Source organism: Orbicella franksi, chromosome 15, assembly GCF_964199315.1.
Source record: "Orbicella franksi chromosome 15, jaOrbFran1.1, whole genome shotgun sequence".
Classification (NCBI taxonomy): Eukaryota; Metazoa; Cnidaria; class Anthozoa; order Scleractinia; family Merulinidae; genus Orbicella; species Orbicella franksi.
The window spans coordinates 2,935,201-2,961,047 of record NC_138159.1 but is presented as its reverse complement, the minus strand read 5'-3'; the positions used below and the strand labels follow the sequence as shown (position 1 = coordinate 2,961,047).

General features: G+C 40.3%; 3 protein-coding genes across 3 annotated transcripts in view; all 3 read right to left on the bottom strand.

The window, feature by feature from the left end:
- LOC145469870 (uncharacterized) overlaps positions 1–25,847 on the bottom strand; it is an 89,653-nt gene that overhangs the window by 714 nt on the left and 63,092 nt on the right. The window lies entirely within an intron of this gene.
- LOC145470512 (uncharacterized) lies at positions 100–2,229 on the bottom strand. Its single transcript, XM_081454322.1, has 3 exons — positions 1,896–2,229; positions 1,387–1,593; positions 100–1,049 (listed from the first exon to the last, which is right to left on the bottom strand). Exons 1-3 carry the CDS (start codon positions 2,227–2,229, stop codon positions 100–102), a joined length of 1,491 nt encoding a protein of 496 aa, XP_081310448.1.
- Positions 20,483–23,508, bottom strand: LOC145469869 (galactose-3-O-sulfotransferase 2-like). Its single transcript, XM_081453682.1, has 2 exons — positions 23,384–23,508; positions 20,483–21,664 (listed from the first exon to the last, which is right to left on the bottom strand). The coding sequence occupies exons 1-2, from the start codon at positions 23,506–23,508 to the stop codon at positions 20,521–20,523; spliced, it is 1,269 nt and encodes a 422-aa protein (XP_081309808.1). The 3' UTR covers positions 20,483–20,520.

Below are 25,847 nucleotides of genomic sequence, written 5' to 3'. Positions count from 1 at the left end.
AAAGTGCTCCAATGTCCAAGACTGAAATCAATACAAAAATGACATATTTATAAAAGTGAAATGTCCTTCTCAAGAACTGTCCATCCTGTAAACAAAGTCTTAACCGAGTTCATAATCTTTTAGCCTCTCAGGTTGACGATTGCGCCTGGGCCGCAACGCATAATGCTGAGTTGAAATTCTTGGTTCCTCTTTCTGACTAGTTTCTGGGTCTTTTGACAATGTCCATTTAGGATTGCTGGCTGCTGTCTCTTGTGATTTATCCTCGTCATTCTTCTGTAGGTGAGTAACATTTCTTTTGTAGTGGACGCCAGCAGGAGACTTAATTTCCACATGACTTCTTTGTTTGTTGACCACCTCATAAGGTGTGGCTTCAAATAATACTGAGAGCTTGTCTGACTTCGGTTTCTGAGGAAGAACTTTGTCTCCCTCTTTCAGGTTAGACTCACAAACACCTCTGAAATTATCAGCATAGTCTTTGCCCTTTTGCTTTCTTTCACGATCTCTGTCCAAGACTTCAATGTCATTACTAGCTGAGCGCAGCTCTTCCACACCTGGGAGCTTTGAACGAATCTCTCTTCCAAATAACAATTTAGCAGGACTCACTCCAGTAGTTTTGTGTTGTTTGCTTCTGTGACCGAGCAAGAATTTCTGCAATTCCTTTTGCCGGTCACGTCCCTCGCTGTGCGCAACACGCATAGCTTTCAGCAGACTCCTATTTTGTCTCTCTACCTCACCGTTGGCTCGCGGCCACAATGGAGTCGATGTTCTGTGTTCGATGTTGTTGTCTTTGAGGTAGGCTTCAAATTCTTCTGACACAAATTGTGGACCGTTCAACTTGTCTGTTTTTATTGACAGCGACAGTCCATGAGTAGCAAACATTGCTTCCAGACAGCTAACCATTTTGCCAGATTTGGTTACAGCTACTTCGAAGAATCGACTAAAAAAATCACCAACCACCAGTAGATATTCACCCGTTGGAAGGGGTGTTAGCAGATCCGCTGCGAGGTCTTGCCATGGCTGTGTAGGCAGTTCTGTTCTCTTCAATGGTTCTGGGGGCAACGGTGTACCAACAAGCTGGCAACCATGACATGTTCTGCACCTCTGTTCTGCTTGACGATCTCTTCAATGGTTCTGGGGGCGACGGTTTACCAACAAGCTGGCAACCATGACATGTTCTGCACCTCTGTTCTGCTTGGCGGTCTATACCGGGCCACCATACCTTGGTACGGAGTCTTTGCTTGGTCTTAACGATCCCTTGATGGCCTTCATGTGCCAGGTCCAGTACTTGCTTACGAAGTTTCTTCGGAAGGACTAATCTAGTTCCTCTCAACACTAACTATCCTAGCACAGTTAACTCGTTTCTCACAGCTTTAAAAGCTGGCTCACCGACAATCCAATCATTGGTCTGAACACACTTCCTTAACACTGCAATTTCTTCATCTTCAGCAGATGCTTCTTCAATTGCTTGGATAGGTATGGCTCTGGGGGCTGCATTCTCTGCAACATACCGAATGTATTCTTCTACCACATCCTTGCTTTCATTTGGGACTTCTTGGGCTAGGCGAGACAAAGCATCAGCTATGTTCTGTGGGCCTGGACGATACATCACTGTAAACTCATATGGTTAAAGTTGTAAGACCCATCTTTCAATTCTCGCAGAGGGCTGAGATTTACTTGAATAGATCACTTCAAGTGGTTTACGATCAGTTTCCAACTCAAAATGTTTTCCATATAGATAAACATGGAACCTTTCACAGGCCCAGACTAGAGCCAGAACTTCTCTTTCTGTTTGAGAATATCTTCTTTCAACTGCTGTTAGACTTCTGCTTGCGTACTGAGTAGACTGGTCTCCAATTGCCATTTCGTTCTTGAACAAGAACAGCGCCCAGTCCGACCGGACTTGACAGCAATGACTCTTGTTTTGGCATCCTTGTAGTAGTAAGCTAATGTTTCAGCACTTGCTAGTGTTTCCTTCAAAGCTTTGAACGCTTCTTGTTGCTTCTCACCCCATTTGAATGGTACACCTTTTCGTGTCAGTTGTTGAAGTGGTTCTGCAGCTGTAGCCAGATTTGAAATGAATTTTGCACTGAAATTCACGAGTCCCATAAAACTTCTCACTTCTGCTACAGACCCAGGTTCTCTGGCGTTGACTACTGCTTCAACTTTGGATTCTGTTGGTAAAATACCCCGTGTAGACAATAGGTTTCCCATGAATTCTAACTGGGGCATCTTGAACTTGCACATCTCACCATTTAAGGTCAAACCTCTTTGTTCAGTCCGGAATATCCCGATATATTACGACGGCTGCGATCTCACGAAACTCACGTTTCAACCAATGAGAATGCGTGTTTTGGTTGGAGTGTTGTGTTTCACAACAAACCAAGAGATTCAAGATGGCGGACAAAGAGAGTCGCGAATACTTTCCAATGCCATGAATGCGGGCCTTCAGGAGGTATATATTTATCTCGAATTGAGTTAAATACTGTCCAAATTATAGAATAAAAGGAAGGTTTGTGTGCGCGTTCCATGTCACAGACAATTCTGCCCAGATAACGATTATCCTCGGACCGAAGGAAGCACTACGGAACGCAATTCGGGCTAAGTATGACGAGCTGCTGTTATCATTCTTTGGAAAGAGACCGTACAATTGGTAAGCATCTTTACTCTGCATTTTTCTAAGCACGGAAATGATCGATATGAGAATTGAGGCTTTCCTCTTATCTAATGATTATCGGGCCGAAATCGACAGCACGCGTGTGTTATATGCCAGCAAAGATAAATTGTTAATCTCCAAAATGTTATACATTTTGGCTAAATCGAGGAAATGAAATCATTATTAAAACAGAATTTTCAATAACGCATGCGAGTGAGAAATTCTTCTTCTTTTATACAAAATAAACTAAGCTAGAAAAATGAAGCCAAAATTTTAGTGTTGTCAGATGCACAGATAGTCAAAAATTCTGTTAATATATTCTTTGTAAATCTGAAATTTCTCCATTTTGGTATTTATTTCAAATACTTCTTGTATCTACTTGTTGCTGTGCCAAAAGATATCATGTCTGATTTCCCACATTTGAATTATGAAAGCTTACATATAATTGCTGACTTTAACAAATTATTTACCCAAAAATATCAAAATATAATTCCTGGACAGGTTGACAAGGGAGCATTGACAATTCATCCACATGTCCCAAGGTTTTATTACATATTTATTTAAAGTATACAAAACAAATTCAGTCTTGAAAGTGAAATCCATTTCATTTTATTCACTCTTTAGGTACTCTCAACCTTGAATTTGCCTCTTGGCAGAATGCAGGACCTGAAACAAATCACAAGCGCTTAGAAGATTATTACAATGCTTACAGATGTCAATATTATGACAAATGTATTTTTCGTTTTAAAATATGAATTTATTTTCAATGTAGCTACCACATTAGTCCCACTAAATAAGAGAGTGCCTTCAAGTGGTCTGATGACTCAAATGTTTTCTACTTTTTATTATATATTCTTAATTAAACTGATATGTTTCCTGTTCACAACCAATTAATGTTTTGCATTAGTTTCACAATTAGTAACGTTCAACACTCGACACTACATTCTAAACTCTTGTACTTTTTCAGTCTTTGCTTTCATAATAATTATTTTGCAAAACTATTACTTTCTGGTACATTCAAGCTTCATGGAGAGGTGAAAAGAATCATCATCTACTAGGAACAGTTGCAGTGTGTATAGTTTGTAAAAAATGCCAAAAAAGAGTACAATGCCCTCTACAAACCTTAACTTACATGTTTGCATGGCCCTGTGAATCCACCAATACAGAGACCTCCCGGCCAAATTTGTTTAATTTCGTCCGCGTACTTAGCGACGTCTCCTTTCCTCTCTTTTCCCTTTTTTTCCCCACAAATTCGGCAAAGTGCCTCGAGCAGTCGAGTATGCTCTTCCATGTACTTAAGAGAGAAAACTTGAAAACAACTGTCATAAAAATGAAGGAACAATGCATCAAGCCTTATAACAACAGCGGTTCTAGTACACTTCTAAGGCCACAAATTCAAAGAGAGGTTACAAAATATTGGCGTTGTTTACAACCGTGGAATTTGGCACGATGAAACTTTAACAACACTAGAACCAGTAAAAAATATGCACAGCTCAATTAAAAATACGCAAATACTAGAAAATAACGCGTACTCTTTACTAACCTTAATATTTGACCACAAAATCGCGTGTACATCGTCGCTTGACACCAAAAAAACTCAATAATTAGAAGACAGTTCACGTTCTCCCACTACCAAAATGGCCGCTTATTCTCCTTCTCAACGTTTGGTCGCAAAAAGTCCCGTTTAATGCTGGTTAGAGTCTATGTGAGACTGGAAACAACATATTTTCTTTGTCCGCATGAAAGGTCCGCTATTTTCCCTGCTAACAATAGCTTCATGACGTCATGGCCGTCCTAATATATCGGGATATTCCGGACTGTTGTTGCAATCTTTCTAACAGCTTCTCGAGCCTCTCATCATGTTGCTGGTCATCTTTAGCATGAAGAATGATATCATCAGATATGTTACGTTTCACATCCATGTAGAGCTTGCTGGATAGCATGCTGATAGATCTCGGGAGCAGAGGCAGGAGTACCCAACGACACTTTAACTGGAAATTTAATATGTGACTTCCCAAGCACTGATTCTGTGCTCCCACGTCAATTACCATTAATAAGCAACTTTCCAGGGAAAAAAAATATCCGCTCTTCACTGCTAGCAAGATCGACTTTATTTCATAAACTCCCAGCCAGACATAATGAAAAGTTTGAATACCGAGCTAGAAAAATGGCAATTAGCCAAGTAGCCAGCCAGCAGTAAAGGGTAACATTTTAAACGCCAGCAAGGCAATTATAGGCGAAAAAATGTTCTGGCCAGCGTTTTGACCTAGATTAAAAACAAACGCATCGTTTAGGACCTTTATTCAACAGCCTATTGTCTGTTGACTATTATTAGAGATAAATTAGGAATATGTGGTTATTTTTGCCGCTATGAGCAAAACCTACACTTTGATTATCTTATCCCTTAAAAAACAATACAACTTACCATTTATGTCTTAAGCGGATCGGACAAGGAGTCTCCCAGCACGTTGTTTTCCGATACTTCAGATGCCTTCCAGGTTCAGCATGCGTGTGACAGTTTGGCACTTTACGTTCTGACATCTAAAACGATTCACACTTATGTTTAAAATAAGATCCCTCTAATCTTTCTAGACATTCAGATCAAACTTGCTTTCACCAAAGAAATGTTTGTTGCAAAATTACTTTTATATAATGCTGTAAGGGAAATGAACAAAAAATAATATTGAAGTCCTTTACTACTACATATCGGCCTTACTTCTACATTGCTAGCCCAATAATGATTGTAATTTCAACAACAGCAACACACTTTATATGTTTACTCCGATTTAGTAGTTTACAATTATTTCTAATGATTTTTTTTGAAAAATAAAGGGTTATGCCAGCTCCTTAAAACAACCAAAGGGAGCTGGTTTAGTGCTGATTAGTAACACCATGTCTACCTCAAAAGCATTGAAAAACGTGTTTTTCTTTTTCTTTGGACAACTGTCTTCTCTGAGCTTCCCACTCTGGGATTGCGAGATAAAAGTTTATAAACCACATTAGAATCTTTATCATAAAATGAGTAAAAAAAATCTTGATAATAGATACCTTGAATGTTGGTGATCCATCTTAGTCCATGTCACTGATCCATGCCTTACCCAAGACTGCAAAGCACTGTCAACACAACTTTCACAAAATTAATTTAACTTGAAGGCTAAACAACCAAAGACACTCACATTCCTAGAGGTAGTTTACCGTAAAAATTTCATAAATACCCATTGAAGGGATGTTTAAAGCCGTTCACCGTAAAAGTTTCACAGCAAAGACCCCGGCATTGTTACGATGTTATAGGCCGTTCACCGTAAAAGTTTCACACAGTTAAGTGCAAAGTTTCGCAGCAAAGACCCCGGCATTGTTGGGATGTTACAGGCCGTTCACCGTAAAAGTTTCACACAGTTAAATGCAAACATTCGCAGCAAAGACCCCGGTATTGTTGGGATGTTACAGGCCGTTCACCGTAAAAGTTTCACACAGTTAAGTGCAAAGTTTCGCAGCAAAGACCCCGGCATTGTTAGGATGTTACAGGCCGTTCACCGTAAAAGTTTCACACAGTTAAGTGCAAAGTTTCGCAGCAAAGACCCCGGCATTGTTGGGATGTTACAGGCCGTTCACCGTAAAAGTTTCACACAGTTAAGTGCAAAGTTTCGCAGCAAAGACCCCGGCATTGTTGGGATGTTACAGGCCGTTCACCGTAAAAGTTTCACACAGTTAAGTGCAAAGTTTCGCAGCAAAGACCCCGGCATTGTTGGGATGTTACAGGCCGTTCACCGTAAAAGTTTCACACAGTTAAGTGCAAAGTTTCGCAGCAAAGACCCCGGCATTGTTGGGATGTTACAGGCCGTTCACCGTTAAAGTTTCACACAGTTAAGTGCAAACATTCGCAGCAAAGACCCCGGTATTGTTGGGATGTTACAGGCCGTTCACCGTTAAAGTTTCACACAGTTAAGTGCAAACATTCGCAGCAAAGACCCCGGCATTGTTGGGATGTTACAGGCCGTTCACCGTTAAAGTTTCACACAGTTAAGTGCAAACATTCGCAGCAAAGACCCCGGCATTGTTGAGATGTTACAGGCCGTTCACCGTAAAAGTTTCACACAGTAAAGTGCAAAGTTTCGCAGCAAAGACCCCGGCATTGTTGGGATGTTACAGGCCGTTCACCGTAAAAGTTTCACACAGTTAAGTGCAAACATTCGCAGCAAAGACCCCGGCATTGTTGGGATGTTACAGGCCGTTCACCGTAAAAGTTTCACACAGTTAAGTGCAAAGTTTCGCAGCAAAGACCCCGGCATTGTTAGGATGTTACAGGCCGTTCACCGTAAAAGTTTCACACAGTTAAGTGCAAACATTCGCAGCAAAGACCCCGGCATTGTTGGGATGTTACAGGCCGTTCACCGTAAAAGTTTCACACAGTTAAGTGCAAAGTTTCGCAGCAAAGACCCCGGCATTGTTAGAATGTTAAAGGCCGTTCACCGTAAAAGTATTGCTATTAACAGCATCAACCCTCGTTAACTCGTTAACAAAATGTATCAATCAGATCAATGTAATGTCATAAATGTACACTGGACGATCAGCATAAAAGATTCACAAACTTAATCTCGTGATTTCATCAACAAATTTGCTCATCTTTTCTTGGGTACCAGTCCATGACATCGGGTAACGTTTGCAGCATCGTTAGCTGTGCTTCTTATAGTTCACGCAATTAATTTTACACCTGAAAAATGATATTTTTTAGAAAATGTAACATACTGCACAATCCCTCTTATACCGGCGTCCTCCCCACGTCCACACACACACACACACACATGCATCCAAATACGCATACAGCCACGGACACATAATAATATACAAAATTGGTGATACTATCGGGCCCCTCAATGTAAGATCTAGATCAAGAACTATGTTCACAAAAATAGCTCATTCATGAGAGAATTCAATGAAATGTGTGTGCCATGTTTCGCGCTTTGCCTTAGCTACATGAACTGAACCGCGCGATAATTGTTCAACCACAAAATCACTGTCTGTGCCATCATAAAAAGAAGGACAATAAGGTGAAATGTCTCCATTTCCAGTAACAACGTAGGCATGCAAAATAACTTGTTCTCTAACAGAAACTGAACGTGCGAAAAACACGCGCGTTAACAAATGGGAACGCATAAGAAATTAAATTACACATTATTGTCCTGGCGCTATCGATACCGAAAGAACGAAATCTGGAATGATATGACTGCCTTCTGGTCTTTTCTCACCTTTGACATGGCAAGCCTTTGTATTCCCTTTTTAAATCCCAAAGTACAGTACAATTAGCATTGAACTAGATCAATCAGGTGTGTTGGTCAACAGCTCTGTCAGGGCAAATTTTCGGCGATATCAAAAGGCAGCAATAGGTAATCAGCCTTCAGTTATATAAAGAACACGATCGCACTTCAGTAAAGAAACCGATGGAAACAATACTTTCTTACACCGGGAAAAGATAATCATTTCAATATCTCGTCAGTTTGTCCAAGACGCGGCAAATGTGTTTCAATAGCTCATGTTTTAACGTTCGACGCGTTAAAAAGGGTCTGCCTAATGTGCGAGCCAGCGAGCCATACGAGTCATGCGAGCCAGGGTGCGAGCCATGCGAGCCACGGTTTAAACATGAAAAAAACATTAAATAAACAGGGATACTACATACCAAAACATCTGATAAGAAATATATAAATAACGCTGTATTTTAATATATACATGATACGAGTTACACTTATAGCCACATGAAGCGACGGTTTTAATTTCTTAGATGATTCTAAAACGTAAATATATTTAAGTGCGTGACTGTATTTATTTTGTGTTATTTATTTATTTAGTTAGTTTTTTTACGATCTTGAATATTATTTGTTGAAAGGAGTGCAAATTTCGAAGAAAACCACCATCGAACGTACGTGTTGGTAGTAAAACGATTTATCCCATTGGCATGATCAAGGTTCAGATAACATCAATACTGTATAGATTACATAACACTATCGAAGTCACGCCTTCTCTGTAGTCTTTAGAACGTAGTGGAGCTTTGTTGTTCTTTGTGTTCCTGTTATTGTTGCTGCAGCTCACAGCTTGTTCACAATTTCCCTACAATTTTAAAAATTACAGTAGAATTTTAGAGCCCCGATTTCTTTAAACCTTCTATTATTCGAAACAATCTTTTGGTCCCATTAGCAAAGACTAGCAGTAAGCAGTCGAAACGTCGCGATCTACATCTAAAGTGACTACATCGTGTGACAAACGATAATACATTTTATTATACTAATTTTTTATTTTATTTATTTTTTATTTTTCATTTTCCATGGCTCGCACCCTGGCTCGCATGACTCGCATGACTCGCATGACTCGCATGGCTCGCACTGTGACTCGCATGGCTCGCTGGCTCGCATATTAGTAAAACTCCGTTAAAAAGCGGTCATCATCGACTGCAGCACCGGGATCGGATTTTACTGGTCGTTAAAATTACAGAATTGAAATTACACTTGGAAGTAGGATCACTGTGGATGAATGCACTGACAATTTCGAAAACCCTTCCAAGTTCTGAGACATATTAGGCCTTTTCTTGCTTTCACTGTCTTCGCTGAAGCTGCACTTTCCGTTGGGTTTGAAATACAATACAGTGGCGAAAACAGTTTGAAAACCTGCGCCGGCTTTTCCCGCACACATTGCTTAAACATTACCACTGAATATTAAATATATAGGCTGATTCAGCTAGTTCAACTCCAAAGTAGTTCTTACCTGAACCTTTGAATTTATGAGTGGAGTCCTCAGAGTTCTCTGGCTGCCAAACCCTCAAACAACTGGTCGGCAAAATCTGATCGCGCTTGAAACCGACCGTTGGACACAAAATTATACGGGAACAATGTTTTAGTTACAAAATATTACGAGGTTACCGCAGTCTCACCGGGCCTCAGGCAAAAATGTGAAAAGACTGCACGAACCAACAAACGTCATCACCAGATAACCAGTTGTCTCAAGGTAGAACATGAAAGCTGAACAGACGATGATTTTCCGCGACCGGATCAACGGTAGGCTCGATTACCAACCGCTGTTCGGGAAAGGAGCCCGCGCTCCTCCCCCGAACTCACGGCTGGACTCGTGGACTTCACATTTTTACTTTTAACCAATAAGAAATCTGCCTGCCTGAATCGAGCAGGCTGCATAAATTAGCTTTCTCGCAGTAGCAAAAAAGTTCTGCGATATGAAGTGCGATCGCATTAGTGGGACATTTAACTAAATACCGTCAACTGATGAAATCTTGCCTGATCTAAAGCATAGTGGCATATACAACACGCAAAATAGTCAACAGCCTCATGCGTTAGAATCTATATTTGAATCATGTGGTGCCAGAATGTCAGATAACGAACAAAGTCAACGAAGAGAGGGATAAACGCAAACATCGATCTCAAGAAACAAAACACTCAGTCGAATTGATGTGCACGGCAGTCTTCTTGAGGGGAAGCGACATCAGTCTCTGGCGAAGCCAGACAAAATTAATTTTTTAAATGAGCCGAAGCAAAGCGAACTAGCAAAACATATGTGCAAGTGAAATGTCCTTTAATTTTACGGGATCACTTACACAACGTATTTTTATATAAAAGTGTGTCCGCTGAATACCCCCACACTCCGCCCGTTTCTGAGCGGCGGCCATTAGATGGGTGATTACTCTCACCGGGTGTTGTCTTTTGGCGAATTTTAACTTGTTTTTGAGATTCGGAGGGAGTCTTAGTCCTCAGGTCTTAGTGTTTTTTAGACACTCGCTGCTGTAACTATTGTTGACGCGCCATTTATTATAAGGTGGGTAAACATTTGCTTTCTGTATATGCGCGAAATTCTTGGATGAATAAGGAACAATCAATCTATCATACAACAATCATACAATGTTCCAGTTCTCGAACAGAACATTCTGCGATTACATATTTAAATTATGCCACATTGAAATTCGTTTGATCAGCTGAAAATCCCGACAATTTCTGCGGAAAATGAATTCTAGTAAACATTGTGCGTGTCGCGACGCGCAGTCTGCAACTGTCGGAACAAAATTTACACTTGATTGATTTCATTACTTTCAACTCCCGTCTACTGCTAAAATCAGCATATTTATATCAACAACCGAAGTTTTACGGACAGATATAAAATAATGACAAAGCCCGGTATTTTCCTGTGTATTTATGGTTAGCAAGTTGAGGTACTCTCGACTGATAAACTATGATTTACCGTAAACAAACTCCGTGCAACCAGCGACCGATTCTAATATTTCCGCTGAGGAATAAAAGTAGACAACATTTCTATTGCCGTTCCTTCGTTCAGGCTTACTCTTATGACTTTAGAGTACTTTTCCGAACAATTTCCACTGGATACAGGCCGAATTTTTCATGAAGGGGGGCGGGGGAAGGGGATGGAGGTGGAACGTCTGCGTAAGAGCTAAGGCTAACTAATCTATATGTCTCCGCTGGAACTAATCAACAAATCCCAGGACAATTGTAGTTAATGAAATAAAGCTGTTCCCACAGTAAACATCCCCAAGCCAACGTGATTCAAAAGTTGTGTTCAGGAACATTAATTGTCCCAGTTATGTAGCAGGTCATCTGGCATCCTGACGAAACAGGCCACGTTATTGTTGATTGCACGGTCCAGAATCACAACCAAAAACTAAACCGTCTCGTGTGCACTTACTTTTCAATGATGTCATTTGTTTTCGCCCCTGCTGCAAACAACAAGCCTAACCTGAAAAATGTGTTTACTTCAATGAATCCTTCAATGAACCCCCCCCCCCCCCCCCCTCGGTTGACTTTTTTTTTTTTGCTTTTTTTGTTTTTGTTTTTTGCTGGGTTTTAGTATACGTTGTGAAACAACGGTTACATGGGATTTTGCCAAGGTAACAAAAATGGCACATGGAGGAAAAACATTTTTCCTTTTCAGTTACATATTAATGACAAACAGAGAAATGTGATTTGCTCGTAATACCTTAGACATCAAAACACCAATGCAGCTGACCACATTAAACGGCAAGGGCGCAGCATGTGATCTTTTTGATGTATCCATGGGTATTAACTACAGGAAATTTACCTCCGGAAATATTGGTCATACTTCACTGGTAAAAGGGTCATTTACCATGGTAAAGAGTTCTGTGTAACTAATCCCTAAGGGAGCGAGTTTCCTGGAAATGAAAGTCCAAATATGTTTCTCCTGTAACCGTTTTTTCATCTGCAGCCTGGGATCTTATAATCAGGACTCTACGGTATCTTTACTTGACTTTCATGACTACAACACCGCAAAATATATAAATATTCACTGTAAAGCTACAATTTCTCTGATTTATCCATAGAGCATCAACTTTTATTTGACTGAAATCCCACACAAGTTCGCATTGCAGACCTACTTTTTATTGTGTAGCCTGGGGCAACAATAAACAATAGCTGTTATCAATAATGGCTTGATATTAAGCTGTTCAGGGCTTTTGGTAAGTAGAGATGACGTGAAAAAGTGGGCAGGCCAAAAAAGAGCCAGCAGGGGTTGGGTGGTGGTTGAGGGAGGGGGGAGGGAATAGAAAAAGCCCCCGCTTGAGCTTTGCACAGGCTCTTTTTTTGTGTTGTCCCTAGTTACTGACCAAAAGCCTGGAGCAGACTAGCTCAATCATATCTATTTTGCGAACAGGGGCTTGTGTTCAGTTAAATGAAAAACCCAAAATGTGAATTTGTGACAGTTACATTGGACACCTTAGGAACTCTTGCATGTATTTGCAGTAAACAATGATCTGAACCAGGGTTAGGACTATACCTCATGTAAAAAGAACCAAATGTCCAGTTTGGTTTGGGTCCTTTATGTGTTAGGTCTTCCCATTGAAACAGTCAGTTGCAGTCTACTGCAAAACTTAAAGATACCTCCCTAAGATAGCAATCAAACACTTACAGGTATGGTCGTAGCTAGTAGCAGGCAAACCAAGGCACTCACCTCAGTCATGTTTTTTCAGTTTTGTTGTTCTTAGACATCATAAACACTCCAAACACCTAGGAAGAGAACTTAACCATGGACATTGCATTACTCACAATGTTTGGACATTGCGTCAGTCACACTGTTTTCATGGACATTGCGTCAGTCACAATGTTTTCATAAACATTGCATCAGTCACAATGTTTTCATGAACATTACGTCAGTCACAATGTTTTCATGGACATTGCGTCAGTCAATTTTTACTGGCTATCTGTCCCTGGTGGGTAGACAAATTTAGAATACATGTAGTAATACATGTATATTTGTTTTTGTGACATTTTGAAGCATTTTAGTGGACACTTATGTCAAAATTGTGCAATGGTAATATTAATAGATAACGAGAATGCCTTAAGTTCATTTGATAAACAGACACATCAAGTGTTGTAAGAATAACATGATTAAAGCTATTAATAAAGTGTATTATCGTTTGTTTCACGATGTAGTCACTTGAGATGTAGATCGCGACGTTTCGACTGCTTACTGCTAGTCTTCTTCAGGCGATAAGGTCGACTGATTGCACGGTATCATTTATATCACAAAGGTCGGCTGTGATTGGTGCATTTCGATCCTCCTGTTGTTCCATTATTCCGGCGAGTAGCTGTGCCCTCAGTGGTCCGCTGTTGTACCGTTCTCCTGTTGTTGTGTTTCTTGATCGTGGGTATCCATGCTTCAGGAATTTCAATTCCACTATCCCTGTTGATGTTGTTAGGGTGAAGTCTTATGTGAATAGCTTCCTTGACCCTACGTGTGTACCAGTGAGGATCTCGATCAATAAACTTGACCTCATTAACCGCGCGGCCATGGGCCGAGCGCGGTTCTAGGTTTACCCGTGGTTTATTATTTTTTTTTTGTATTTTTTTTGTCGGTGGCCAGACGCAGACCTCCACTCGGCCAAACTTTGAGTCACGCAACGTGTGATGTTTTTCCGCCAGAAGCTGTTAAAACATAAACACACGAACAATTTTACGGATATTGTTTTCTTTTTTGTGGGTAAAATATATTTTCTTTTCGTTTTATCAAAGCGTTGGATTTAAAGGGAATAATAAATACGCTGAAAAAAGGTATTACGTCAGCCATGGAATGCGCTGACGTTGCAGCTTTCACTTTCGCTACGTGACAAATAAGATCGTGTTTACTTTGCAAGTTTATTTCGGCAGAAGCGACGGTGATTAATTTATTTGTAATTTTGCGAGTATTTCTTGCGGTTTTAGGCAAATGAAGTAAATCCTTTGACTGTTTCATCGCAGCGAGTTCATAGATCGGAAAGAAAATTAAATGTTTGGAAGCCAAGCAAAAAACGTCTCAGAACGTGCAAAGATTACGTCATTGATAGGGAAATAACCACCGTACTAAAGATAGCCGTAGATAACGCAATTCTTGAATTATGTGACTCGTGTGACTTCTTTGCTAACCCTTAACTCAAGGGAAAAAAACAATTAAATTTAATCGTGACTTTAAAGAAAGAAAGCGGTTTGTAATAGTGTTCGTATCTTCATGCCCATACATATCCCGAAGAAACTTCCAGATTAAGACTATTACGTCATCGGAGATGTCACAACGGCTACGACTGATGGTGCGATAATAGAGTTTATGTTGATCAAGTGCTGTGATGTCTACAGTAATCAATGAATCATCAAAGATTGCTTTGGAATATGCACTGCGTTGCGACTGTAGTACTAAGAAAACAGTTAAATTTTAAAAGCGCGGTTATAAGATCTAACAGATCTTCTTGTTCCAGATAGGATAGTGGCCGGTCTCGTGGGTGTGTTCAGAAACGGCGGAGGTCTGGGTTCGGGCGAGTCGTATATCCCTGTCGTGTTCTTTGATCCTCTCCTGCATAGATCTCCCTGTTTCCCCGATGTACTTGTTTCTAACGGATATCCCTCCTCTTTTGTACAGAAGATCACAAAGGCACGAGCAACCCCAAGAAGAGAGCCTGTCGCGGAATTTAAATCCACCGCCGTTTTACCTTATGTGCAAGGAGTTTCGGAGTCTCTCCGCCGCTGCCTAGAACAACAAGGCATTCGCACCGTCTTTAAGTCCGACACGACACTTCGGTCACACTTAGTGCGACCAAAGGACACCGTCAACCCGGCTAAACAAGATGGTGTTGTCTACAGGATTCCCTGTGAGTGCGGCAAAGTCTACATCGGGGAAACAGGGAGATCTATGCAGGAGAGGATCAAAGAACACGACAGGGATATACGACTCGCCCGAACCCAGACCTCCGCCGTTTCTGAACACACCCACGAGACCGGCCACTATCCTATCTGGAATGAGGTCAAGTTTATTGATCGAGATCCTCACTGGTACACACGTAGGGTCAAGGAAGCTATTCACATAAGACTTCACCCTAACAACATCAACAGGGATAGTGGAATTGAAATTCCTGAAGCATGGATACCCACGATCAAGAAACACAACAACAGGAGAACGGTACAACAGCGGACCACTCAGGGAACAGCTACTCGCCGAAATAATGGAACAACAGGAGGATCGAAATGCACCAATCACAGCCGACCTTTGTGATATAAATGATACCGTGCAATCAGTCGACCTTATCGCCTGAAGAAGACTAGCAGTAAGCAGTCGAAACGTCGCGATCTACATCTCAAGTGACTACATCGTGAGACAAACGATAATACACTTTATTATTGCATCTACCACGATGAATAACAACAACCTTTTCCTCGACATTAAAGCTATTGTTCAGTTTTGAATCACATTGCTCAGGAAATTCTCCCTCTCTGATTGACTATCATTGGAAGGTATTTAATGTGGAATTGGACTTACCTGCAAAAGTTACTGAGCTGAAAGATCTGTGGACTTAGATTTAATTCTGTCAATTGAAAGAAATTTTTATATTACCCTATTGTTTGTTAAACGTTCCAATAAAAAAATTTATTCTATATTTCCTCGTTTGTATTGGTTTCTTTTTCGCCACATCAGTTGATGGTTTTGTGTTCTGCGGTTTCTTGAAGATCAATTTTCTCCGACTGCAGTAAACATCCACATATAAGAACAAAATGGATTAAGAACATCAGGCTGAAATTTAGCCCATAAAGCACCATATATACAAGAACCAGTTCATCCTGATAAATAAATATGCTCTTATATAATAAGGGAGAGGGTGTTGGAATAAGAAAAAATGTTGAAACTAATGTTACATTTCTGACCATTTCCACTCTTCATGTTGACTAGTTTGCTACCTGACAGATTTTTTTTTATTTATTTATTTCATTGCTGTTGAGAATAAGGAAAATCATTTTGTAGGGAACTATAAACATTTATTATACGGCTTTGGCTTGTAGCCGATATAACGTGCGCTCTAATTGGCAAAGAGCGAGATCTGAGCGGTCATTATTTAGCTCTTATTAACCGAGCAGGAGGTCTGTATGGGAGAATCTTGACCGAGGTCGTGAGTACAGACCGAACACAGTGAGGTCTGTACACACGACCGAGGTCAAGATTCTCCTATACAGACCGACTTAGCTCCGTTAATAAGATGTTTATTATATGGCAAGGAAAGAAACTTTAATTCATTTAATGTAACTGGTTTGCTGACATTTTGCTTGCAAACGGAGATGAGCTTAACTTAAACCTGCTGAAATTTGCTCGTCCTCTTTACTTTTTTTTTTTTGTCATCAAGCTTTTTGGCACTTCCATAAATGATTGAGAAGGAAATAAAAGAAAACGGTGAACATTTTTGCGTTTCAGTTTGCTACTTTTTCAACGCAAAATGAAACCGGTCTAGATGCCGGTCTAGATGGGAAAATCTAGACCGCGGTCAATATCGATTTCAGCCAATCAAATTCGTGAATTCGATAGTTCCCAGTTCTTGTGAGACACAGCCATATAATAAGTAGCCGTAACGCCCACGGGCCGATTACGGATTATGCAAATTAGGAACAGCCCGGTTCTGAAAATTCAAGGGCATTGAAACAATGAAAGCCGATTAAAAACAGTAAGAAAAGTAAATTTAATTCCGATTAGCTAAAAGTTTAGAGATTTTTCCTTAAAAAAATTTATATAGAAGTCGTTTTTGACTTACCAGCAGGTAACCTTGGCGGGCACTAGTGAAAAACAATCAAAGTTTGCCGAAATCGCTTAGGGAAAAACACCATCGGCAGATCTGCCATGCATCCTGAGCAGAACACCACGAAGAAACTTATAAGTTATCATCTTAGTCACAACAATTACCGAAGTATTGAACACCGTCGTCACAGTTCTCATCAAACAGATTCCCTCGCTTTAACACAAGCAAGTGTAGCTTCCAGGATCATCAGATGTACGCAATCGGGCGGTTTCTGTCGGTAGCAGTGTCTCTGATAACTGCAGGAAGTTTTAGACATTCAGAAGGCTTGAAAAGTTCATCTGTAAATCCCAGAATGAAGAAGGTGAAGATATGTTGTCGAAAGCGAATGTGAAGATCGAGTTATTCTGAGCAGTGCATTCTGAAGCATTAGTATTTTCTTTCACCGAAAGACCTTTTGTTTCGACTATTTTGAAGCACTTTCTGTCTTTTCTATATACGTTGACGTTTCGCCACAAAAGTCGGAAAAACTCCCCCATCAAGTTGTGGCACCACGGTACTAAAATACCTTTTTGAGGCTGGGACAATCATATTTCCCGTAAAGAAATGCGTACTTTTAACGGAAGACGTAATACAGTGGTGAAGTTCACTGACTGCATAGTTTTGTCCTGGGTTTGAGACGATGAATGAATCGATAAACGCGCGCATCGCCGGATGTAAATTGACGACTTCCGCTCGAATAATTTTTTTCTTTTCTTTAATTCATGAGCCATATAGTAAACAACTTAATAACCTCGACTGTTGGGTCGTTACTGGAAAATCTCAAACCTCGGCCAACCGTATTGACCGAGCGATAGCGAGGTCAATACGGCAAGGCCTCAGTTTGAGATTTTCCCGTAACGACCTCACTCTCGGTTATTAAGTAGTTAGTAATTGTCTTGATGTACCACAAATTCTCAGAACTAGTTAAAAGAAATGTCGCACAATTAGCGAGGAGAGTTGAAATTTCGTCTTTAAAGCTTGGACCGAAAGATAAAGAGTTGAGAACAGACTGACAGAATGGGCATGAAATCTTGAAAATGTTTTTTGATGAAAACGCAGCGAGTTTCTGTTATCTGTTTCCTCCTTTGTTTTTTATCTTTATGTTTTAACTCCTAAACACGAAATTGTTCCATTATTCTCAAAGAAAACTTACTTCCTTCTACCCAGTCTTTGACCGTGTTGCGCATCGAAGCACCACTTTGCAGTGCAAGGTTATGTTATATATAAAAAACACAGCTTTGTTTACTAGAAACAGGCCCACAAGATAAACAAGTTGAAGGTCTGCATGGTTGGAGTGTTTTTATGCATCAAATGCCCCTCGTACCCTGGATTGAAAGAAAAGTCAACAGCGGATGTGAGGTAAAATTATGTTTTAATTCCGGTAAGTGTAAACGGTGTGTAAAATAGGATTGTGGACTGCGGAGTGCAGGCCTGGACTGCAGACTGCCCGGACTGCAGACCAGTCCACCAGGGGTGAGTATAAAATGCAGACTGTGGGTTGTAGACTGCAGACCAGGGGTAAAATGCAGACTGTAGACCTCTTACTGAATCATGTTACCATTTCCATCATTGGGGGCTGACCGTCACAGGCTAACCAGGGAGCGTTATTTAGACCAAGTGTTGTTCGGGCTAACATTAACCGGAGTGCAGACTTTCACTGCAATTAGCCTGAATAACCCTGTTTACGGTCATCAATCGATAATGGAAATAACATGATATAAAGCTTGAAATACGGTCAAACCTGTATATAACGGACCTGTATGTAGCGGTCACCCTGTGTATAACGGTCACTGAACACTTCCCAAAAATCGTCCCTTATATTTACTGTTAAGTTGACCTGCATATAGCGGTCACCTGTATATAACGGACGCGGTCACTCTTTAGACTCGCTGAATCCACAATTTCATATCTTTTACATGTATATAACGGTCACGAAATTGGGTTACGATTAACGAATACTGACAAGCTTTATTCTTAAGCTCGTTAAATCGCAGCCACCAAGGCAGAGGTCTCACAAAAATACAAATATTAGTACTGAACAAAACTACTAATACGTGTCATTGCCTACGACCGAAAAATGCCTACTGTAACTGGAACAACACAACTGTACCACACTGTTTTCACTTTCGCCATAGTCCCCTGATTATAACACTGTACTGTACTTATCTGTCTCAAATTGTTGTCAATAAATGTAAAGTGAGTAATTTTCCACTTGAAAACGTTGTTCATTAGCTTTCAGTAGACTCTTACTGCACCTCCCTAAAAGTACACCACGGACATTTTATGGGCCTTTTTTATCGTGTTTATTTCGTTGCTGTTACTCGTTATTGTTAATAAAACGCAAATTGAGTGATTATTTGCACATAAAAATGCTATTTATTAACTTCCAGGGGAGTTTAAAGCAAACCGGTGTACAGCGGTCACCCTGTATTTAACGGTCACCTGGCCATTTCCCAAGGGTAACCATTATATTCAGGTTTGACTGTAGTTCTTACAAAACCTTGGGCTATTTCCTTTTGTCCCTTGAATCTGTGGAACACACGTAATACTGGTGCAAAAAAATCCTTGCATATTGGTCAGTGGTAGATCTAAAAGGGTGGTGGAGGGACCTCTTTGAAAGAGGGCAGTCCCCCACGTTTTGATGAAATGAAAGGCCCATTGGAGCATAACACTTTTCAGCTGACCCTCTCTCACCCAGCATCCGAATGACGGTCATTTTATGGTCATCACTCTGTGGTCCCCTTTTCTGAGCAAGGGAGGGTCAGTCTTCACATCACTGCTCCCTTGGGGAAATGGATAGTGGCTACTTAAAGGGGGCTGGCCACGTAATAGAGGTAAAAACAATAGGAAAGCCCTCATCGGGACGCCTAATAGGGGTGGCCATTTAATTGGTGGCCGCTTGATAGAGGTTCGACTGTTTTAAATGACAAAACTCCTCTAAGTCTTAAATGCTTATAAATATTAATAGGGTGACTATTTACACATTTGCCAACTCAAAAGTCATAAAAACACTAAAGTAGAAAAAGAATTCCAAACTATTAACAGGGGAAAGTAATGGAAATAAGACTGAAAGCATAACATCGGCATCACAGTGTAACTTCATAACATTCTAACTTCACAATAAGGCATGCTTGTCAACTTTGTCAACTTAATTAACTTTTGCCTGGTGGATAGTACTCATTACAGTGACCTCAGGGGGAAACTTGAATCTTCATCGTGTTTAAATGAAGGATGTTACTTACTTACTTATCTATCGCACATCTTCATCAACTGTACAAATGATGAGAGCAATTAACAGGTCGGTATTGGACTGGAACTAGCTTGCAATGGAGGATCATAATGTCATTTGCTTTTGAAAAGACTCCCGCACTTAAGCCTCCATTGCAAGCTAGTTCCAGTCCAATCCCGAGAACACGACTACGGCCTTTTATGAAACATTTGAGTCTGACCAACCAACCCCCTTCCACCAAATTCTCCCTCCCTTCTTATTTCCCAACCCCTACGGGATGGACCATCACTTTTTAGAGGGAGGGGTTTAGCAATTTTTTTAAACAAAATTCCTGTACAGTAAAAATTGGCTGAAAAAAAATTGTGCAAGAGGAGCAATGGGGAAAAAATCAAGCAAGTTCTTTCTACTATCCAATTCTTGTGCAAGTTATTGCCCAGCAACAAAAATCATGCACAACCAAGAGGTGGTAAATATATTTATGCCCCAGAAAATTCCTCCCCCCCTCCCCCCCCCCCCCCCCACCCCAACCTTCAGTTCTACTTTTACAATATATTTTTATAGCGGCAAAGGATCGTAAGCGAGGTCTTTCGCTACATCCCAGCTAATTGTGTTGTCAGGTTCTTTCTCTTTGTCTAGCAATGTCTTGATGTAACCTGCCGATTTTGAGAATTGTTTATTTCTCAAGTGTTCAAGATATGCATTTTCTTTTCTAGTCATCTTTTCACATTTGTCCTTTATTTCTGCTGCCAAGTTTGGATTTAAAACAGGTGACTTCACATATTTGCCAGGATAAACTAATTGAAGGGTCAAAGTTCCGTTAAAGCACCTTTCATTCATTTCTTCATTCATCCGATGAAAAGTTTTCAGGTCATCATAAAACCCTTCCCCCTCCAGGTTTATTTGGCGCCAAAATGTCCTGTTAAAGTGCTTGTACAATAACATATCAGCTTTGTTCCATCGTTTGATGTTCTCTTTTAAGTTGTCACTCATTTCAGCTCTTTCTTTATCCACTCTCGCATTGGATTTAATGTGGAAAAAATCTTCAAATTCCCAGCAAAGCAAGCGTTTCATTAGCACCATAGACTCTTCAAAGTATTCCATGATCATCACCAAATCAAATTCCCTTTCCAAAAAGGCAATGTACTCTTTGACTGCTGTCAAGTTCTGGTAGAACTGGTAATCTAAACCAAAGTCAAACATCATGGGATTTCTGGCTAAAACTGATGATCGACTTGCGGTTATATTTTTAAATTCTATTCCATTCCTGAGAAATGACTTTATAGATTTTGTCGGGTCCTTACCAAAACCAAAAACTTCACCGAATTCCACGTAGTTAAAAACTGATTCAAACTGGTCTACCGGGTCTCTGAGGATCGTAATGTACATGCTGGTGTCCTTTGGGAAGAGATGATGCATGGTTTTTTCATTGTATCTTGTATGACTGCACAGAAAATTTGGTTGAATTCCATTGCGCGGCAAGGCATGTATGAGGCGAAATCGATGAGGCCAGCCAATCATTGAGTCAATGCCGAGAACAAAAGAAAGATCGTTAGAGTCGCCGTAACGGAAGAAGATGTTAGCCACAGTGGATGATCCTGTTTTGTGTGTCTTGAGAAAGAGAACCTGTCTAACAGGAACACACTTGCCAGCTGAGATAAGCTTTAATATCCGTCTGGTTGTCTCAACTGTTAATTGGTGTCTGTTAAAAAAAGAAAGTACACAGATGTTATCAGAAAGATCTTACTGTGCCTAATTCAATACTACGTGAAATCGGAAGTTCAAAGCGTAAAGCCTGGTTCACACTTGTCAGATAAGCACAAGAGTAAGCACAAGAAAATGCTAGTTGAAATAAGCATATAAGCACAAGCCCAAAAAAAGAAAGACCATTTTCCTTTTACTCATCCTTGTTCTTATGCTTATTTCACTAGCTAGTGATGCTTATTTTACCAGTGGGATTACTGGCATGAAATAAGCACAAGAATTCAACCAATCACCACCTTGTTTCTCCAGTGATGTAGCTGTAACTTGCACTGTCTTTACTAATGATTGTGTTTCTAGCAGCTAACAATCATAATTATTATGACGACAACAAAGGAACCTTGCAAAAAAGAAATAATTAAAAATGGTTCCAATCTGCCAATTACAACCCATAGATGTGGCATTTTATACCCACTGAAGTAAACTTCTGTTTCCTGAGAGGTCCACTAAGATGACTGACGGAAAAAAAACCACAAAACCATTGATTGAGCAGAGTTTGTGTGTAACTGAAACACACAGACGTAAAGGTACAGTAAGGTAAAGTCTGCACACGAGCCACTAGTGGCCCATCAGGCTGTAGCTTATCCTGGTTTCCATAGCATGAAGTGACTAGGAGTATTTCTACTCCCCCCTGGATGGGATGCTAGTCCATTGCAAGGTTACCCCCAGCATTAAGTGCACTGGTGCCCATTTATACACCTGGGTGGAGAGAAGCACTGTGAGAGTTAAGTGCCTTGACCAAGAACACAACACAATGTTCCCGGCCAGGGCTCGAACCCGGACTGCTCAATCTGGAGACGAGCACACTAACAATGAGGCCACCATGCTTCCACAAAGCCACAAAGAAATACACAGAGCCACAACCTAATCTAGGGAGGCACGCTGGCGTCATGGTTAGCGTGCTCGTCTCCAGATCAAGCGGTCCGGGTTCGAGCCCTGGCCGGGGACATTGTGTTGTGTTCTTGGGCAAGACACTTTACTCTCACAGTGCCTCTCTCCACCCAGATGTATAAATGGGTACCGGTGAACTTAATGCTGGGGGTAACCCTGCGATGGACTAGCATCCCATCCAGAGGGGAGTAGAAATACTCCTAGTCGCCTCATGCTACAGAAACCGGGATAAGCTCTGGCCTGATAGCCACTTGGCTCGTATGCAGACTTTACCTTTACCTTACCTTACAATCTAATCTAAATAAAAATGTCCAAGTCCTCCCAAAAGGATTTAAACTTAATATATGACCTGCATACTGGTTGGACATTGTTCTGCAGAAGACCCTGGAATTCAGATTGAAAAGCAAGGCTATAGCTGTCATGGCAACAGTGCCTTTAGGGGCAAGCTCCCTTTAATCTGGCCCTGACCCTCTCCCAGCCACTCAACCCCTTGCTCCATAACAAAAATGTTCTGGCCAAGTCTCAAGGTGTAAACACTGTTCTGATTAACATGAAACCCTATGTGTGACAAAATGATTCTCAACCCTAGTTCTAACTTTTTGGATCATCTCCTGACCTCTGAAACCCGCCGTCTGCTTGTTTAACAACATCAGCGAGAATGCCACTGATAGAATTCATCATTTTTAAGCCACATTTGAACAGTATTTGAAAAATTATAACAGTTGAAGCACAACAAAAACTGGAATTTTCCAAGAAATAAAGAACTTACTGATCAGTACTGCAATGTGGTAGTCTTTTCCAGAGGTAATTCACTTCACCATGAAATGCCACTAAAAACAGAAGACCTAACATGCCGGAAACCAGAAGATATCTTAACCGTGACCACCGTCCCATGAGGGAAATGCAACAAGCCACAGCTTCGATTACTACTAGCAGTAGAAGTCACTGGTGCGGACAGTATTCAAGGGTTGAAGGGTTTCAGTTGGTGTTTGCAGCTTCTCTGGTTGACAAGGACTGCTCACAGTTTCAAACTCAGAATGGCAATATATACAGTACTGTGCCCATTTTCTTCACGTGCTCCAACTGATGTGAAGGTTATAATTCCTTTTAACGAAAGATGAAAGATTGAAGGCATTCAATATTTGACGGATTATAAGAAAAATCAGCCACTGTCATTATATTCACGTTCCCCAAAATACGCAGAACTTAGTCATTTCACATTGCTTTTTGCAAAGGACCAGTGGCTAAGAAATGTACATATGGGTTGTTGACCAAGCATGAGGTCAAAATGGCTGGATATTGGTCAAATTCTTTTTCTGCGAGTTTATGGACCGAGATGGAGTCAAGGTCCATAAACTTGCAAAAAATGAACAAGGCCAATATCCAGCCAACTTGACCATAGTTAATAGAGGGGACTGGTTGTGAGGCCCAGCAAACATCAAAGGAGTAAACAAAGATGCCAAGATTTATGTCGGAAAGTCCCAACAGTGCACAAACTTTTGTTTTGCGCTCATACACTATGCATGAATTACACAACCAACACGTTTCTATTGGTTGGTTCCTCAGTGCGGAGTAAACAACTATTGTGTTTTGTGCACCGTCAAGGCCAAAAAAGCGAACAAAAACATACAACAAAGAACTTTGTCGAGTTTCATAACCGTTCCCCTCTATCAACTTTGTCTTGACCAAAAAAGCTTGGTCAATAAAGGATTACTAAAGCTTTCAGAGAAATTTTTCTTGCGGGACATGGCAGGTAGTCCCGAGCAGGCAAGATAGCCCCATCTTGCCCAATCGGGTAGCCAATCATAACACAGGATTTGATTTATCTTGCCCGTTCACGGAGCTAGCCACATAATAAGAAGATTTATAACGCAGTGTATGCACTGAGCCTTTATTCTGCTCATTAAAAATAGATAGTGAGAACAACTTGACCTGTGTCCTGGATTCGTGTAAAAGCCAGGGCATTAAAGTCACCAGACACGTATGCAACCATGAATGGAACTAAAATGCCATATTATTGACTGCAAATTGATTGAAAACATTAAAAAACAATAATCAAATAATAGTCAACAAAAATCAATGACAATTGATAGCAGTTAGAGGACTTGAGGTTGTGATTTTCCATTGGCCATCCATTACTAATAATGATAATAATAATAATAATTATAATAATAATAATAATAATAATAATAATAATAATAATAATAATAATAATAATAATAATATACCAGTACAGGATAACCCCATCAGTGTAATAAACACTGGTATCAAAGGAGGTCCTGTTATTAGAGTACATAAGTAAAAATACAAAAGGTCTAAAAGATACAAATTCACTAAAAAAATTGTCACAAGGCCATTTTCTGAAAGAAATCAATACCGTCATTGATTTGTCGTTGATTGATCACACAGGCAAAATTAAGAATGACAAAGAATTTAGATATAACATGTATTAGTATTTCACTACTACCTAATACAGTTACGATAATTAACTGGACGTCAGGTTGAGCAAAATATTGTGATTTGTCAGTGGCGAGCAGATCAATAATTATTACTTCCTGAACGCGAGGCTGAGGCAAATAATTGATTTAGGAGAGAATGTCTTGGCCAATGAAAAGGAAGAAAATGTGTATCGAAATTATCTTTAAAAATTTGGTTTCAAAAGAATTAACTTTTAACATAAACATGTATTTCCACCACTCACAAGTCTCTTTCACCAACCACAACAGTGTGCATTTTATCGATTTTGACGCCAATGTCGATATTTGTGTACTCAGTCATAATCAGTATTGTTATTGCGATTTGTTGTCAATTTATAATTTACATCGACAAATTACTCAGCATCGACTAAAAATAGATTCGAACGGTCAAATTTGTTTAGGCGGAGTATTGTTAATTGTTGTACGCTCGCTCGTTCGCTAAGGTGGTTTTTAACGCCTTCCACGGTCAGCGCACTGTTAGACAAACTGGAAAATCCTGATTCTTGCATTTATTAACTAGGGTAGCGACTGCAAAACCCGCTGGATTCCTGGGGCACGCCGGCGATGGCCATTAAAATGTCTGTCACAAAGAACATAAAAGATTTTGTATATCTGCCATCTTCGCATTATGTAAGTTACACTGAAAATGGCAACACAAAAGGATCTAATAGTAGAGCTACAACAAAAGATATTTGCTTACGCTCAAGCAGAAATCCGTCCATATATTTTGTGCCAAGTATGTTTTCATGTAAAACA

Excerpts from the sequence above, each read along its gene's own strand:
- LOC145470512 (XM_081454322.1), bottom strand. The coding sequence starts at position 2,229 with ATGCCCCAGTTAGAATTCATGGGAAACCTATTGTCTACACGGGGTATT. Across the intron at positions 1,594-1,895 it reads AGTCATTGCTGTCAAGTCCG|GCCCACAGAACATAGCTGAT; the intron begins GTCGGACTGGGC and ends TGTATCGTCCAG. Across the intron at positions 1,050-1,386 it reads GACCAATGATTGGATTGTCG|AACCATTGAAGAGAACAGAA; the intron begins GTGAGCCAGCTT and ends CGTTGCCCCCAG.
- LOC145469869 (XM_081453682.1), bottom strand. The coding sequence starts at position 23,508 with ATGGGACGGTGGTCACGGTTAAGATATCTTCTGGTTTCCGGCATGTTA. Across the intron at positions 21,665-23,383 it reads CCACATTGCAGTACTGATCA|ACACCAATTAACAGTTGAGA; the intron begins GTAAGTTCTTTA and ends TTTTTTTAACAG.